The 17,720-nt window shown below is 39.4% G+C and overlaps 1 protein-coding gene across 3 annotated transcripts in view; it reads left to right on the plus strand.

The window, feature by feature from the left end:
• Positions 1-17,720, plus strand: part of NCKAP5 (NCK associated protein 5) — a 1,233,002-nt gene that overhangs the window by 1,107,623 nt on the left and 107,659 nt on the right. For all 3 annotated transcript variants that reach the window (XM_081579255.1, XM_081579258.1, XM_081579257.1), the window contains one exon: positions 7,931-8,009. In XM_081579255.1, the coding sequence (XP_081435381.1) occupies positions 7,931-8,009 (79 nt within the window). The remainder of the gene's footprint in view (positions 1-7,930; positions 8,010-17,720) is intronic.

Below are 17,720 nucleotides of genomic sequence, written 5' to 3' on the forward strand. Positions count from 1 at the left end.
TACGTGAACCGTGAACTTCCAGATGTTCAAGCTGGTTTTAGAAAAGGCAGAGGAACCAGAGATCAAATTGCCAGCATCCTCTGGATCATCGAAAAAGCAAGAGAGTTCCAGAAAAACATCTATTTCTGCTTTATTGACTATGCCAAAGCCTTTGACTGTGTGGATCACAATAAATTGTGGAAAATTCTGAAAGAGATGGGAATACCAGACCATCTGACCTGTCTCTTGAGAAACCTGTATGCAGGTCAGGAAGCAACAGTTAGAACTGGACATGGAACAACAGACTGGTTCCAAATAGGAAAAGGAGTACGTCAAGGCTGTATATTGTCACCCTGCTTATTTAACTTATATGCAGAGTACTTCATGAGAAACGCTGGGGTGGAAGAAACACAAGCTGGAATCAAGATTGCTGGGAGAAATATCAATAACCTCAGATATGCGGATGACACCACCCTTATGGAAGAAAGTGAAGAAGAACTAAAGAGCCTCTTAATGAAGGTGAAGGAGGAGAGTGAAAAAGTTGGCTTAAAGCTCAACATTCAGAAAACTAAGATCATGGCATCTGGTCCCATCACTCCATGGGAAATAGATGGGGAAACAGTGGAAACAGTGTCAGACTTTACTTTTTTGGGCTCCAGAATCACTGCTGATGGTGATTGCAGCCATGAAATTAAAAGATGCTTACTCCTTGGAAGGAAGGTTATGGCCAACCTAGATAGCATGTTTAAAAGCAGAGACATTACTTTGCCAACAAAAGTCCGTCTAGTCAAAGCTATGGTTTTTCCAGTGGTCAGGTATGGATGTGAGAGTTGGACGGTGAAGAAAGCTGAGCGCCACAGAATTGATGCTTTTGAACTGTGGTGTTGGAGAAGACTCTTGAGAGTCCCTTGGACTGCAAGGAGATCCAATCAATCCATCCTAAAAGAGATCAATCTTGGGTGTTCATTGGAAGGTCTGATGTTGAAGCTGCAGCTCCAATACATTGGGCACCTCATGCGAAGGGTTGACTCATTGGAAAAGACCCTAATGCTGGGTAGGATTGGGGGCGGGAGGAGAAGGGGACGACAGAGGATGAGATGGTTGGATGGCATCACCGACTCGATGAACATGGGTTTGGGTAGACTCCGGGAGCTGGTGATGGACAGAGAGGCCTGGCGTGCTGCAATTCATGGGGTCGCAGAGAGTCGGACATGACTGAGCGACTGAACTGAACTGAGTGTCACACAGGCTGACAAAAACCACATATGCTAATAATGAAGTATCAAATTCAATCCCATTAAAGTTGTGGTGATGAAGTAGTATAAAATAGTATAATAATTACACAAATTGTTATCATCTTATTAAGTTCTGCAAAATTTTATAATTTCAACATCTTTAATTGAACACTTCTGTTCTAAATACAATTTGGATGCTAATAAGAAGTATGCCTATTTTACCCTCCTCCTGCAAAGCTTTCTAAATGACTGACTTTTCTAAAGGTAATGCCTTCCACGAGTTTTCCCTCCAAAGATCACTTCTCTCATCTCACAGAGGTTCATTATGTTCTTTTCCTTTTCAATGAGCTTTAACATCAAAATGTTGTTTTTTGGGAAAGCAATTCATGTTAGGATGATTCAGAGTAGAAATATACACAGAATCCTAAATGAATGATGTCCCCAAATACTGGGTTTTATTCTACAATTATGTAGATATTTGTCATCAGTGAATTATTTTCTCCCTGTTTCCTCCTATGTCCTTTGTAACTCATTCCTCCCAGCCTTTTCTAATGGGAGAGGTTAATAGAATATAATGGGCACAGTGACACTTAATAGTTACTTGTTAGAAACTGGTATTTTTTTTTTTTTAGAAACTGGTATTTAGTAAGCTCTTGACTACAACTGCAGAGCTCAAAAGATGGGCAAGAGTTGAAGGTACACGCATGATTAGAAGATGCCCAAAGTACTGACAGCAAACTGAAACCAAATTAGCCCACATTTGGGACTTCCCTGCTGGTCCAGTGGTTAAGACTTGGTGCCTCCAATGCAGGGGGTATGGATACTCTCCCTGGTTGAGAAACTAAGATCCTGCATGCCCCATAGTGTGGCCAAAAGAAAAAAGCCCACACTTGTTGTCCATGAATCACTCGCTATTAATACTTCTTATCAAGTGGAACATCACTGACTTTGATTTGTATCTGTTTCTGGTAGAGCAACGGCTGAAGAAATTCTAAATCTCTAAACACCATTGTTTGCTGAATCAAACTTGTTGGTTTTGTGACCATTACCATCTGTGAAGTGCTTTGCCACATGAAGAATTCACCTTTACAAATTCTTCCTCTTAGGCTGGCAGCCCTTTGCCCCCTGGAAGTTCCACAACCTTTTGCCAACATCCAGCCCCTGTGTGATCAAGAGTGAAAATTAATTTTAATTTCAGCCTATGAAAAATATAATTAGCAAGGGGAATCTGCTGCCAAAATAAATTATGCCCCTCATTTCCATAGGCAAATGGATTTTTTTAATTACTCACCACTTTGCATTGAAATCTATTTGTATGGATAATTAGAGCTGACAAGTGTGCCATTCTAAGACACTACCCTATTTTCCATTCCTTTGTTGATTCTTCATCCATCCCCTTCCAATTCAAAATTTCTCCTCATGGGTCATCTGCTCCTCATGGATCATTAGCCCAGAGGAGCTGAAGGAACTAGAGCCCTGTCTACAAGCCCAGTTCCTCTGATAAATACCCAAGAGGCCACATTTAGCATTTGCTGTTAAACACTTAATTCCCTAGAAAAGTTCTGACAAGGAGCTAACAGGTAGGATCTCAAGTGGTTTTATTTTCATTCTTAAATATACTTTAACAGAGGTGGTGGTGAAGTTCCACAGAAGACATTGGGAAGAGAAACAGGGCACTTACACACAAACACACACACACACACAGAAAATTTTTTGCTACTCTTAAATGAAAATATGGTTTTTGTGTATTTGAAATACTGCCTACCAGGAGATGGCAAGACTGAACATTGGCATTCTAGGAATCAGCGAACTAAGATGGACTGGAATGAGTGAATTTAACTCAGATGACCATTATATCTACTACTGTGGGCAGGAATCCCTTAGAAGAAATGGAGTAGCCATCATGGTCAACAAAAGAGTCCGAAATGCAGTACTTGGATGCAATCTCAAAAACGACAGAATGATCTCTGTTCATTTCCAAGGTAAATCATTCAATATCACAGTAATCCAAGTCTATGCCCTGACCAGTAACACTGAAGAAGCTGAAGTTGAACGGTTCTATGAAGACCTACAAGACCTTTTAGAACGAACACCCAAAAAAGATGTCCTTTTCATTATACGGGACTGGAATGCAAAAGTAGGAAGTCAGGAAACACCTGGCATAACAGGCAAATTTGGCCTTGGAGTACAGAATGAAGCGGGGCAAAGGCTAATAGAGTTTTGCCAAGAGAACGCACTGGTCACAGCAAACACTCTCTTCCAACAACGCAAGAGAAGACTCTACACATGGACATCACCAGATGGTCAACATCAAAATCAGATTGATTATATTCTTTGCAGCCAAAGATGGAGAAGCTCTATACAGTCAGCCAAAACAAGACTAGGAGTAGACTGTGGCTCAGATCATGAACTCCTTATTGCCAAATTCAGACTTAAATTGAAGAAAGTAGGGAAAACCACTAGACTATTCAGGTATGACCTAAATCAAATCCATTATGATATACAGTGGAAGTGACAAATAGATTTAAGGGACTAGATCTGATAGACAGAGTGCCTGATGAACTATGGACAGAGGTTCGTGACATTGTACAGGAGACAGGGATCAAGACCATCCCCATGGAAAAGAAATGCAAAAAAAGCAAAATGGCTGTCTGAGGAGGCCTTACAAATAGCTGGGGAAAGAAGAGAAGCAAAAAGCAAAGGAGAAAAGGAAAGATATTCCCATCTGAATGCAGAGTTCCAAAGAATAGCAAGGAGAGATAAGAAAGCCTTCCTCAGTGATCAATGCAAAGAAATAGAGGAAAACAACAGAATGGGAAAGACTTGAGATCTCACCAAGAAAATTAGAGATACCAAAGGAACATTTCATGCAAAGATGGGCACAATAAAGGACAGAAATTGTATGGACCTAATAGAAGCAGAAGATGTTAAGAAGAGGTGGCAAGAATACACAGAAGAACTGTACAAAAAAGATCTTCACGACCCAGATAATCACAATGGTGTGATCACTCACCTAGAGTCAGACATCCTGGAATGTGAAGTCAAGTGGGCCTTAGAAAGCATCACTATGAACAAAGCTAGTGGAGGTGATGGAATTCCAGTTGAGCTATTTCAAATCCTGAAAGATGATGCTGTGAAAGTGCTGCCCTCAATATGCCAGCAAATCTGGAAAACTCAGCAGTGGCCACAGGACTGGAAAAGGTCAGTTTTCATTCCAATCCCAAAGAAAGGCAATGCCAAAGAATGCTCAAACTACTCCACAATTTCACTCATCTCACACACTAGTAAAGTAATGCTCAAAATACTCCAAGCCAGGCTTCAGCAATACGTGAACCATGAAATTCCTGATGTTCAAGCTGGTTTTAGAAAAGGCAGAGGAATGAGAGATCAAATTGCCAATATCTGATGGATCATCGAAAAAGCGAGAGAGTACCAGAAAAACATCTATTTCTGCTTTATTGACTATGCCAAAGCCTTTGACTGTGTGGATCACAATAAACTGTGGAAAATTCTGAAAGAGATGGGAATACCAGACCATCTGACCTGTCTCTTGAGAAACCTGTATGCAGATCAGGAAACAACAGTTAGAACTGGACATGGAACAACAGACTGGTTCCAAATAGGAAAAGGAGTACATCAAGGCTGTATATTGTCACCCTGCTTATTTAACTTACATGCAGAGTACATCATGAGAAACGCTGGGGTGGAAGAAACACAAGCTGGAATCAAGATTGCCGGGAGAAATATCAACAACCTCAGATATGCCGATGACACCGCCCTTATGGCAGAAAGTGAAGAAGAACTAAAGAGCCTCTTGATGAAAGTGAGAGAAGAGAGTCAAAAAGTTGGCTTAAAGCTCAACGTTCAGAAAACTGAGATCGTGGCATCTGGTCCCATCACTTCATGGGAAATAGATGGGAAACAATGGAAACTGTCAGACTTTATTTTTTGGGCTCCAAAATCACTGAAGATGGTGACTGCAGACATGAAATTAAAAGACGCTTACTCCTTGGAAGGAAGGTTATGGGCAACCTAGATAGCATATTGAAAAGCAGAGACATTACTTTGCCAACAAAGGTCCGTCTAGTCAAGGCTATGGTTTTTCCAGTGGTCATGAATGGATGTGAGAGTTGGACGGTGAAGAAAGCTGAGCACCGAAGAACTGATGCTTTTGAACTGTGGTGTTGGAGAAGACTCTTGAGAGTCCCTTGGACTGCAAGAAGATCCAACCAGTCCATCCTAAAGGAGATCAGTCCTTGGTGTTCATTGGAAGGACTGATGTTGAAGCTGAGACTCCAATACTTTGGCCACCTCATGCGAAGGATTGACTCATTGGAAAAGACCCTAATGCTGGGAAGGATTGGGGGCAGGAGGAGAAGGGGACGACAGAGGATGAGATGGTTGGATGGCATCACGACTCGATGGACATGAATTTGGGTGGACTCCGGGAGTTGGTGGTGGACAGGGGGGCCTAGCATCCTCCGATTTATGGTGTCACAAAGAGTCGGACACGACTGAGTGACTGAACTGAACTGAACTGAATTGCTAGACACTAAGAAAGATATAGTAGTTCTTGGGAAAGTCTGGAAAGCATGTTGTGACCATATGGTACACTCTGAAAAAATTAAATTTCAGCGATGGATAGGAGTCAAGAGTGCCCATTCTTAAAACTGAAATTCTTTTATAACCTTAAAGAGATCACCAACCCTCTCTAAGCCTCTTTTGCTTTATCTCCCAAGATGATAACCTTGTTCTAATTATTGAATTCTTTTGTTCAGTATTTCACAGACTGACGGAGCTGATGATTCACCCACCTTGCAGCACCCCATTCAAGTTTAAAATCGGTTGGTTTAGAAAAACCCAGAGGAAATACTGTTTTACATAACAGGTGTGGGAAAATATGGAGCATCCTGTCATAAGTGTTGGAATGGGATGAAAATATAAATAGACTTCCTTGATATTTCTATAAGTGAGGATAGAAATTTCCTGTTGAATTCTTGGTGGAAATGAAGGTGTTTGGATCTCCCTCCTTTTGGGTTTCTTGGCAGCCTTGTTACAAGAGGTCACTGAGCTAGGTGAACTCTGGAAGGCAAATATGTAGCATAGTCTTAATGATGCTCATAGAGATGTTCCTCTCTGCCTTCCATAAATACTAGAAACAGAGCTGGTTGATCGTGCTCTTTTCCCTTACTCCCTAACTCCCTTCCTCCGGATGTGCTAACAAAACAGTGCCAACAGCAGACAGCTGATGGGGAGAGAAAGAGATGAAGCATGGCTTCTGGATACTCGGCCCTTAGCATACTCTTGTTGTGAGGGTTCAGATAGCCATTGACAAACCCCCTTGAGTGTGCCATCTTCTAGCTATTAGTATGTATGGATCATGCACCAGTTATTTCTGTTATTGGAACCATAGTCATGAAATGTAAATAATTGGTCTTATTCCATTAATTATGAAAAGTAAGAGGTAAAAAGTAGAAACCTAAGTCTAGCTCACGGTCAGTTTACAAGTATATGCCTTTCTATATTGTAAGTATAAAATAATGGTTTCTCAGCCTTCAACTCAAACCCCTGAACAAATTCACTGACAACCTCTAATGTACCCCCACTGCATTCGTTGCACAGTTCACATTACTATCACTGGGTGGCTGGAATGCACTTTCAAAGAGATATTCAGGATCATTCTGCCAAGGACCATAGCTATCTTGACCTTTTGGCCAAGTCTACACTGACATTTTTCAGTGGAAATTTGAGAATAACAAAATTTCACCAAATGAACACAAATCTGAAACCAGATTTGCTGTACTTGAATCCGGGTTTCACCACCTGGACAACTGCTTATCTTTTCTGTTTCTTCAGGGCCCTTATCTCCAAAATGGAACTAACAATAGCACTTAACCTCTTAGCATTGTGAGGGTTATGAGAGCGTAAGTGTGAGGAGCTTAAACAGCTCCTGATGCATAGTAGTTAAGCATTGGCTGTTTTTATTACTACTGCTACTAGACTGGGGAGTATGGGGCGTGAGTTTTAGTTCCATTGTTGGCATTTATGGTATCTTTAAAGAAAGTTGCTGGATTTCAAAATTCTCATTTGTGAAATACTGTGATTTTATTAGATTCTTGCTCAAGTTCCATTTGGTACTCTGAATATCCCAGCTGAAATATAAGGAGGATGTTTTTGACCTGAAAAAAATCTAAATAAATGTGTCACCATCCTAGTTCACTGAACACGCATCATAGTCACCTCACATTTCATTCTGGAAAGAGCAACAACAAAATAACATTTTCTTAGAGTTATATTCTAGGAAAAGGTCAAAAGATCTAAGTGTATTTCTTTATTCTCATTAAAATAAATTGTGGGGTAGTCACTGTCCCTGGAAGAATTATGTTTCCTTAGACTTTTAATTTTTCCTAACAGCTCTTATTAAGTATTAAAAAAAAAAAAACTAAAGCTGTTATCTCGAAAATCTTTGCAGAATCAGATACCCTGTAAGAGCTGGGGTTATGTTTCTGAAAATATGCTCTTATAATTAAAACTTGTAATAAAGCCAAGCAATAGAGTAGGGTAAAATGAAGTGAAGAAAATATATGTGTATATACATACATACGCTCAGACACATACATACCCATGTTTGTTATAGAATGCGCCAATATACTGAGGATTACAAAATCAATTTAATATAACGCATAAGAACTCACAGTATTTCCTTGTTTCTGCAGATAAGAGAGGCAAACGAACACCTGCAAGAGGACGGAGAAGATCCAGTTGCAGATTCTGCATTTCAGAGCCATACCATAGGTAAAATTCATGTCTCCATACATCTTTAACTGACATTTTCTACATACAACCTTATTTCAGAGACGTCATGTTCTTAAAGAACATGTCTTATGCCCACTTCTACTGGGATAGGATTTTAACTTCTGATACATGGTTATCTTTATCTTCTTAAATATTGGAAACTACCATAAAATAAATGGGTCAAAGCAGAACCTATGAAGAAAACATAGGTGTTTACAAAGGAATGCAGTGCAAACTAAAGTGAGACCTTGTCAATATACAGTGAAAATGATACTGATGTAAATAATTTCTCTCTGAGGAGAAAATCAAATTTGAATTGATCTAGTTTCTATAATTGTCTCAGGAAGCACTACTATTGGCTTGAAATGTGGAGTAGTAACTTTCTTATATTGAACATTTTTTTTTAATTGAATATGTTTTACACAGAGAACTAAATAGATACTGTTGTTGTTTAGTCACTCAGTCATGTCTGACTCCTTGCGACCCCATGGACTGTAGCCCGCCAGGCTCCTCTGTCCATGGGATTTTCCAGGCTAGAATACTAGACTGGGTTGCCATTTCTTTCTCCAGGGGATCTTCCTGACCCAGGGATCAAACCTGTGTCTCCTGCATTGGCAGTTGGATTCTTTACCACTGAACCACCTGGGAAGCCCCAGATTAAGTATTTACAGCTTGCCAAAATCTCCAACTCATTTTCTTTACATTTCTGTTAGAACCCTGATTATAGGTAGTCCTGTCTCAGAGATATATTTGGCTTGTCAGCTCTGTCCTAGAATTTTGCATGAACCTACATTGAAGGGACTCAGGTTTCTAACACAAAGGAATTTTCCCAGCCTGTTTCCATCACCCAGGAGGTAACTGGTAATAGAGTAGCTGTCTATAACTATGATCCTTGTCAGGAAATAGAAGATGTGATAACAGCTCTAGGCCACCTTGGACATTTGCAAAATTAATTGTTCTTTGGGCTCTAGAAATAGCTGTGAATGTAAGCATGCTAATTATTTAGTTTTACACAAAACTTCAAGGCATGAAGCGTCATTTTTTCAAATCACATTTGGGTGTATAGACAGTACTGATTACTGTATCTGGGGTAGGACAGCCCCACAGATGTCTGGTTTCTGTTATCATCAGTATTCACTGCGCCTCCTCCTGTTCTTTCCCTGGAGTACCTTTAGCTGCCAACTCTCAGCATCTTACCACTCCTAGCGCCATGTTGGTATGTTTTGAAGCTGTTTTTCTAGCTTACTCAGCTGTCTTCTCCCAACTACAATTTACAGTTTATCTCAGAGAGTTATTGTACCCCCAAAGTTTAGTTAGATTGGCACACCATTGTTATTCTTTTCTGGTGTAACTGGGAATATAAAAGTCTTAACAAACAACAAAATGAGTGGAATCTGAATATTTTTATTCCAGAAAGACATCCTTTAGTACAGTTGACAATGTAAAATGCTTAAATTAGTATCAGTTCTGCATAGTTAGCTAATATGCAAGTTAAATATTATTCAACAACCTTCAAAAATGGCACTGTGTAAAGCCCCACTGAGTCATCATTTTTCTATAATGAAGTGCTCTTGGGCTTTTACAGTAACATAGATAAAGTTAAAAGCTGCATTTTGTTCAAGAGAGCTATAGTTACCTGGATACTTTCTATAGACTAGCAGTCCTTTAGATCTACACTGTTTGACATGATAGCCAGTAGTCAAATGTAGTTGAGACTCAACTTAAATTCATTAAAACTACATAAAATTAAAAATTCAGCCCCTCAACTGAATTTTTCAGTTGCATTAGCCACATTTCAAGTGTTCCAGTGGCCATATATTCTGTATGGTCTGTATGGCCTTTATGAACAAGTCCATCATCACACAAAATTCTTCTGGAAAGTGCTGGTTTAGAATACTCTCCTGGAAGTAAATTTGAACTCTGTTTCTGACAGACAACTGACTTGGTCTTCACATAATTGTAGACTCATCTCCTCAAACTAGGGGAGATCTATCTGAACAAGCTGCTATTGGCAGCAAGTAACAACAAAACTGACTAGCCATGACTTAAGTAATCAAGTCACTGAATCATCTTATGTAATTAAAAGTCTGAAGGAAGGCAAAAATAAAAGAGGAGCAGCAGTTCAACTATGCTCTCTAAAGCCCTGTTTGTTTGTTTGTTTATTTTGTCCTCATCCTTATCACTTCTGGTTGAAAATTGATTCCTACCACTCTAGGCATCCCAGCTATAGATTCAGGACACAAAGTGTAAGGAAAATTAAAAATTTTTCAGAATCCTCCCTACTATAGCCTTAATATTACATGTTATCAATGAGAACCAGATCATAAAGCCAATCTTAGGTGCACAGGAAGCTGGGAAAGTCAGTATGTTGCTTTCCAGCCCCTGTTGCATGAGATAGCAGAGAGTACAGGGGTGAAAATGTTCTCTGAGTTAGACAATCAATAATAGTACCACAGGCCTTTTAAAAAGTTCATCCATTTCAAGGCTGAGTGATATTCTACAAATCAGTAGAGTGGTTATTTATCTTTATTGCACAAAAATGACTGAAAAAATATTTTAGCACCCGAAAATCCCAAAGTTCTTCATTTTATCTAAGCTAAGTGTTATCACATATCTTCCCAATATTTATAACCATCGTATATTTCCAATTTTCTCAGCAACTGAGCAAATCTAAATACGACCTTAAAACCAAATAGCTGCTAATATCTTTGACAAAGAACAACAATCAGAAAATCTGTGAAACTGAATGTTTATATTTCTGTGGTTAAGGATAATCATGTCAGTTTAATCAAAATAGTATGAGTTGATTACAAAGCAAGATATTGTTAACTTGTTCTATATTGAAATTCAAGATTCATGAATGAAGTAATACAACTAGATTTTTTCTTTAAAATTGCCCTAATAAATATCAGACTTTCATGTTAATAAGCAACAAGCAAATGACCATACTAGCCTAATAGAAGTATTAACATGAGTGATCACAAACACCAATTGTTCTTTCTTGCTGTTTAACTGTAATAGATTCACCCAGTGTATTACGCTAATTATCTAGTAAGATTAAATGATCAGTAGGAATTCAAATAACATTACCTCATATTAAAAACATCAGCTAATGATAGCATCAAAAGTAATCTCCTGTGAGGAGACAGGGGATTTGGAAATTCCTTTAAAGAGGAAGAGATGTCTTTTGAGGAATTTGAGGAAGAAGCGAAGCAGAATTAAATGATAACCAAGAAAACAAAGCTGCATGGTAAACTCTTGTAAAGTGAAAGATGTGTGGTATTTCCCCAAACCTAAAAGAGTTGTTATGGAGTGGAAGTTTGCGTGCTCAACACACAGTGAGGCTGACAAGGCAAAACATCCAAGTTTGGAGCAGAGAAAGGTTTATTGCAGGGTCCTGCGAGGAGATGGGTTTCTTGTGCCTAATAAGACCCCAAACTCCTGGATGGGTTTAAGCAAAGCACTTTTAAAGGCCAAGAGAGGGAGGGCAGTGGTTAGTTGTTGCAGACTTCTTGGTCTCGGAATCCTTTGTTCTTACAGCTGTCCACATAGGTCAGATCACAATATTCCTGTTAAACCTCCAACAAGACAAATATTATTCTCTGTTCTGCAACTTTTTATCTCTGTATGAATGGACCCTGAAAGGTCAGATAGGGCTATTACTATATATTAGAATAGGCTATTCTATATATTTCAAGAATAGGCTATTCTATATATTTCAAGGTATAGGTAACCGTGCTTTTACAGAAGGTGCAGAGCCAGCATGACTAAGCTTGAGAAAATGAACAGAATGGAGTCAGATTTGTTCTTCCCTGTTACAGAGCTACAAAGAACAATTTGCCCAGTAGCACAGTGGGGAAATGTTCCAGTGCCTCATTGTGGAACACAATTTGTTTACTCTTCCTTATTGGCTACATATACTCCTAGTCTCTTCTAAAGAACCCCTCTGTCTCCCACTACCAGAGGAGAATGTGTCAAGGGACGTGATCTCGTTCTGAGTATCTTGAGGATCAAGTTTTCTTTGTTTAGCTCTGTGAAGTTGCCTTGGTGCTGTCCTGCCCAACTCAGTAATTGCCTCCAAGAGCTCTCCTGTTGTCCTTTTTCATCACTCCCCAAATAGTCTTCCAGCAGCTAATATACTAGCAGGAGGATTATGGATGCTCAGTAAGTACCCACTTTGACTTACTTAACAGACCATACATCACTTTATTTCCATTTCCCCAAGGTGCCTTGCTTTCTTACTCTTTGTTTCCATACAAACTTTAGCTGTCTAATCTGGTAAACTTACGCATGTCAGTAAGTTAGATTAAACAGCTATTTTTTTCAGATGATGTATTTGCATTATAACAGGGACTCAAGAAAAATTCTACCTCTAGTTAAAAGGAACTCTTGGGAGCTAACATTTCAGGCACACACTGATTTGAGCAAATTATAGGGTGAATAAGAAAGGACAGGAATTAACCTGACTTCAGACAATGAAGAGCACAAGAAGCAGTGTAGCGAGGAAGTGAGTTATTTTGCTGTATATAACCCAACTTTGCGTAATGGCCTGCCTGAAAGTGAAGAAGTAAGACAAGGCCATGCTGAGCCAAATAGAGAAGATTTGAATCTCCTGGTACAATGGCCATTTTTACCTCTGTAGCACACAAAACTTGTTCTTGTAGGTTTTTACTGTCTAACCATAAAGTACCTAATCCATGGTAGTAATGTGCCTGGTCTGGAGTCTGGTAGAAATAGGAGGAATAAAAGAGTCAAATGATTTATAGTTATCATCGTTGGAGGAATAGTTATAGTTATAGTTATATAACTATAGTTAATAACTAATAGTTATTAGTTATAAGTTATTAGTTATTAGTTATAACTAATAGTTAATCGTTATAGTTATCATCATAGAGGAATCTTTACACCAGATTGCAACGAAGGGCAACAAATGCAGCATCTCTTTTACCCAGTAGATGAGAGAAGACCTGACCTGATGTTGATATATCTGTAGCTGTGGTTCTTCAAGAGATAGGGAGGGTCTCACAGATTCTTGAATCAAGTACCTCAGTTACCTGAAGAACAAGAACTCTAACCTAGATATTTATCTCATCTGAATGGAAAGAACTCCAAAATCTATTCAATACTTTATTGTATTAAAGTCCTAATGTGATATGGTTAGGAGCTTCTCAGATGCAACAGCAGTAAAAAATCCACCTGCTAATGCAGGAGACACAGACACAGTTTCGATTCATGGGTCGGGAAGACCCCCTAGAGGAGGAAATGGCAGCCCACTCCAGTATGCTTGCCTGGAAAATCCCGTAGACAGAGGAGCCTGGCAGGCTGCAGTCCATGGGGTCCCAAAGAGTTGGACACAACTGTGCGACTGAGCACACACACACAGTATGGTCAATGGTGGTTGTCCATACATGGATTATACAGTTTCAATTAGCTAGATCACAGTTATTTTTAAATCCAAGACTGGATTTCCCTAATTGTTAGCACCAGTAGGATTAGGTTCATATGGGAGGGAAGGAAACTCAAATTGCAATAATTTATTTGAATATGAACAGAAATTTCTTTCTGTCACACATGACAGGCCACAGGGAGGTGGTTCAAGCTGATAGCACAGTTGCAGCCTCCTCCTCTTTCATTTCTCTGCTTCATATGGTTTCCATTCCCAAGGCCACTTTCTGGTTCAAGATGACTATTAAAAAAACATCCTTTATGTCCACTTTCCAACCCGCAGGAAGGAAAAGCGATGAGGAAGGATATGGTTCATCCCTTTAAGAATATTTCGCATCGCTTGACCCATCCTTTGGGTAGCACTGCTTTGGCTGGCACTTAGTCACACAGGAGAAGAAACATTAATCCAGGCAGGAGGACATAGGTCCAGAAAAAAAGAATTAAAAATAAATGGAGGTTCTTGTAACTCTGGAAGAAAAAGACAATGAATATTAGAGGACATGTAGCAATCTAACCTGCTGCTTGCCCCCTACCAAGGTTATCTTCTTGATAGTAACAAATAAATTTTCACTGTCATTTAAGAAGACCATAGGAAAATAAATTTGAAGAGTTGTTGGGAAAAATGTAATTAATTTCAATGATTATGCTTAGTTTTGCATGATCTGAACTACCACTGGTCCCTAGTTGTACACTTCACTTTGACTAACTTTTTGAGGAAATGTATTGAACTTGAATTAGTTTGCCACCACCATATTTATGAACATATCATTGGTTAGCCACAAAGTTTAGAGGTTCAAATAAATTTTCTATTGACTACAGTGCAGCTGGAATTTTCCTTTCTCTAAAATTAAAACCAGTAGGGCACCAGGGCTTCCAGTACTGTAGCTGCCAATCAATTAAAGTCCTTGATAATTACCTGTCTTATTTCAAGACTATTACTAATTTTCCCCACTGAGAAAATTTGAAAAAGTTTAGAAATTTAATGTAGAGGGAATGACTTTCATATTACAAATTAAAATATCTCAGAAAGTTGATCAGATTTTCACAGCTTTTTGAGTGGAAGACCATTTGAGTCAAATGTCACATTTTGAATTGCATGCTGATATGTGTAGGCCTAATTGTAGAAAGAGTGAGCTGCTGATCATCAAAACAAACATGAGGGGGAAGTATAAAGGTTCTCAATAGCAATTTTGATAGATAATGTTCTGTTGACTACTAACAGATTGGTTCTGAACTGGAAACTACATGGATAGTAACGACTATGGATGAGGAATAGGGTGGAGTGATTTTACATAATTTGAATTGTTAATACTTCCCAGGATGATAATATTTCTACATTTCCAAATATTACAAATGGCATTTCAGAGGTATTACAGAGTAATAGCTTGGCTGTGGAAGCTTCTATTGTGGCTGCACTGAGTTCATCCATTTATATGGACAAGCAACAAACTTCAGAGGGGAAGCATTGCATCTGGCAGCCTGAAATATAAATCCCATGTGTCATGAAGTTAGATTCATGGAACCAGAACCATGTGGTTCCTTCTGGATAACAAGGACTGAAAATAGTAATATTAATTCCCATCCATTGAGTATCTCTTTTTTACCAAACCCTGTGCTTAGAACATTACCTAGAATCCTTCTTGTTTCTCACTCCCTTGTGGCTAGTTCTCTGATTTTGTCATCTATACACTTTCTTCTTGAGGGCTTCTCTATAAATACCAGAGGTAATCATGAATGAGGCTTTGGTGGAGAGTTCTATATTTGTGGTGTTGTTCAGTCACTCAGTCGTGGCCAACTCTTTGCAACCCCATGGACTGCAGCACACCAGATTTCTCTGTCCTTCAGCATCTCCCAGAGCTTGCTCAAACACACATCCATTGAGCCTGTGAGGCCATCCGACCATCTCATCCTCTGTCATCCCCTTCTCCTCCTGCCTTCAATCTTTCCCGGCATCCAGGTCTTTTCTCATGAATCAGCTCTTCGCATCAGGTGGCCAAAGTATTGGAGTTTCAGCTTTAAGATCAGTGGTTCCAATGAATATTCAGGACTGATTTCCTTTAGGATTGACTGGTTTGACCTCCTTACAGTCCAAGGGACTCTCAAGAGTCTTCTCCATCACCACAGTTCAAAAGGATCAATTCTTTGGCACTCAGCCTTCTTTGTGGTCCAACTCTCACATCCATACATGACTACTGGAAAAACCACAGCTTTGACTATATGGACCTTTGTTGGTAAAGTAATGTCTCTGCTTTTTAATATGCTGTCTAAGTTGATCATAACTTTTCTTCCAAGGAGCAAATATCTTTTAATTTCATGGCTGCCGTCACCATCTGCAGTGATTTTGGCACCCAAGAAAATAAACTCTCACTGTTTCCATTGTTTCCCCATCTATTTGCCATGAAGTGATGGGACTGGATGCCATGATCTTTGTTTTTTGAATGTTGAGTTTTAAGCCAGCCTTTTCACTCTTCTGTTTCACTTTCGTCAAGAGTCTCTTTAGTTCCTCTTCACTTTCTTCCATAAGTGTGGTGTCATCTGCATATCTGAGGTTGTTGATATTTCTCCTGGCAATCTTGATTTCAGCTCGTGCTTCCTCCAGCCCAGCATTTTGCATAATGTACTCTGCATATAAGTTAAATAAGCAGGGTGACAATATGCAGCCTTGATGTACTCCTTTCCCAAATTAGAACCAGTCTAGTGTTCCATGTCCAGTTCTGACTGTTGCTTCTTCTCCCGCATACAGGTTTCTCAGGAGGCAGGTCAGGTGGTCTGGTATTCCCATCTCTTTAATAATTTTCCAGAGTTTGTTGTGATCCACACAGTCAAAGGCTTTAGCGTAGTCAATGAAGCAGAAGTAGATGTTTTTCTGGAATTCTCTAGCTTTTTCTATGATCCAGAGAATGTTGGCAATTTGATCTCTGGTTCTTCTGCCTTTTCTAAATCCAGCTGAAACATCTGGAGGTTCTCAGTTCATGTACTGTTGAAGCCTCCTTAGGAGAGTTTTGAGCATTACTTTGCTAGCATGTGAGATGAGTGCAATTGTGCAGTAGTTTGAACATCCTTTGGCATTGCCTTTCTTTGGGATTGGAATGAAAACTGACCTTTTCCAGTCCTGTGGCCACTGCTGAGTTTTCCAAATTTGCTGGCATATTGGGTGCAGCACTTTCACAGCATCATCTTTTAGGATTTGAAATAGCTCAGCTGGAATTCCAGCACCTCCACTAGGTTTATTCACAGTGATGCTTCCCAAGGCCCACTTGACTTCTCACTCCAGGATGTCTGGCTCTAGGTGAGTGATAACACCATTGTGGTTATCTGGGTCATGAAGATCTCTTTTGTATAGTTCTTCTGTGTGTTATTGCTACCTCTTCTTAATATCTTCTGCTTGTGTTAGGTCCATGCCATTTCTGTCCTTTATTGTGCCCATCTTTGCATGAAATGTTCCCTTGGTATCTCTAATTTTCTTTAAGAGATCTCTAGTCTTTCCCATTCTATTGTTTTCCTCTATTTCTTCACATTTTCACTTTGGAAGGCTTTCTTATCTCTCCTTGCTATTCTTTGGAACTCTGCATTCAAATGGATATATCTTTCCTTTTCTCCTTTGCCTTTAGCTTCTCGTCTTTTCCCAGCTATTTGTAAGGCCTTCTCAGACAACTATTTTTCCTTTTTCATTTCTTTTTCTTGGGGATGGTTTTGATCATCATCTCCTGTACAATGTTATCAGATCTAATCCCTTGAACGTATTTGTCATTTCCACTGTATAGTCATAAGGGATATGATTTAGGTCATACCTTAATGGCCTAGTGGTTTTCCCTACCCTCTTCAATTTAAGTCTGAGTTTGGCAGTAAGGAGTTCATGATCTGAGCCACAATCAGTTCCCGGTCTTGTTTTTGCTGAGTGTATAGAGCTTCTTCATCTTGAGCTGCAAAGAATATAGTCAATCTGATTTCAGTATTGACCATCTGGTGATGTAGAGTGTGTAGAGTGTTCTCTTGTGTTGTTGGAAGAAGGTGTTTGCTATGATCAGTGTGTTCTCTTGGCAAAACTCTGTTAGCCTTTGCCCTGCTTCATTTTGTACTCCAAGGTCAAACTTGCCTTTTACTCTATGTATCTCTTGACTTCCTACTTTTGCATTCCAGTCCCCTATGATGAAAAGGACATCTTTTTTTGGTGCTAATTCTAGAAGGTAGGTCTTCGTAGAACTGTTCAGCTTCTTCGGCAGTAGTGGTTGGGGCATACACTTGGATTACTGTGATGTTGAATGG

The sequence above is a fragment of the Giraffa tippelskirchi genome, chromosome 3 (genome assembly GCF_054371585.1).
Source record: "Giraffa tippelskirchi isolate mGirTip1 chromosome 3, T2T-mGirTip1v1.2.pri, whole genome shotgun sequence".
NCBI classification, from domain to species: Eukaryota; Metazoa; Chordata; class Mammalia; order Artiodactyla; family Giraffidae; genus Giraffa; species Giraffa tippelskirchi.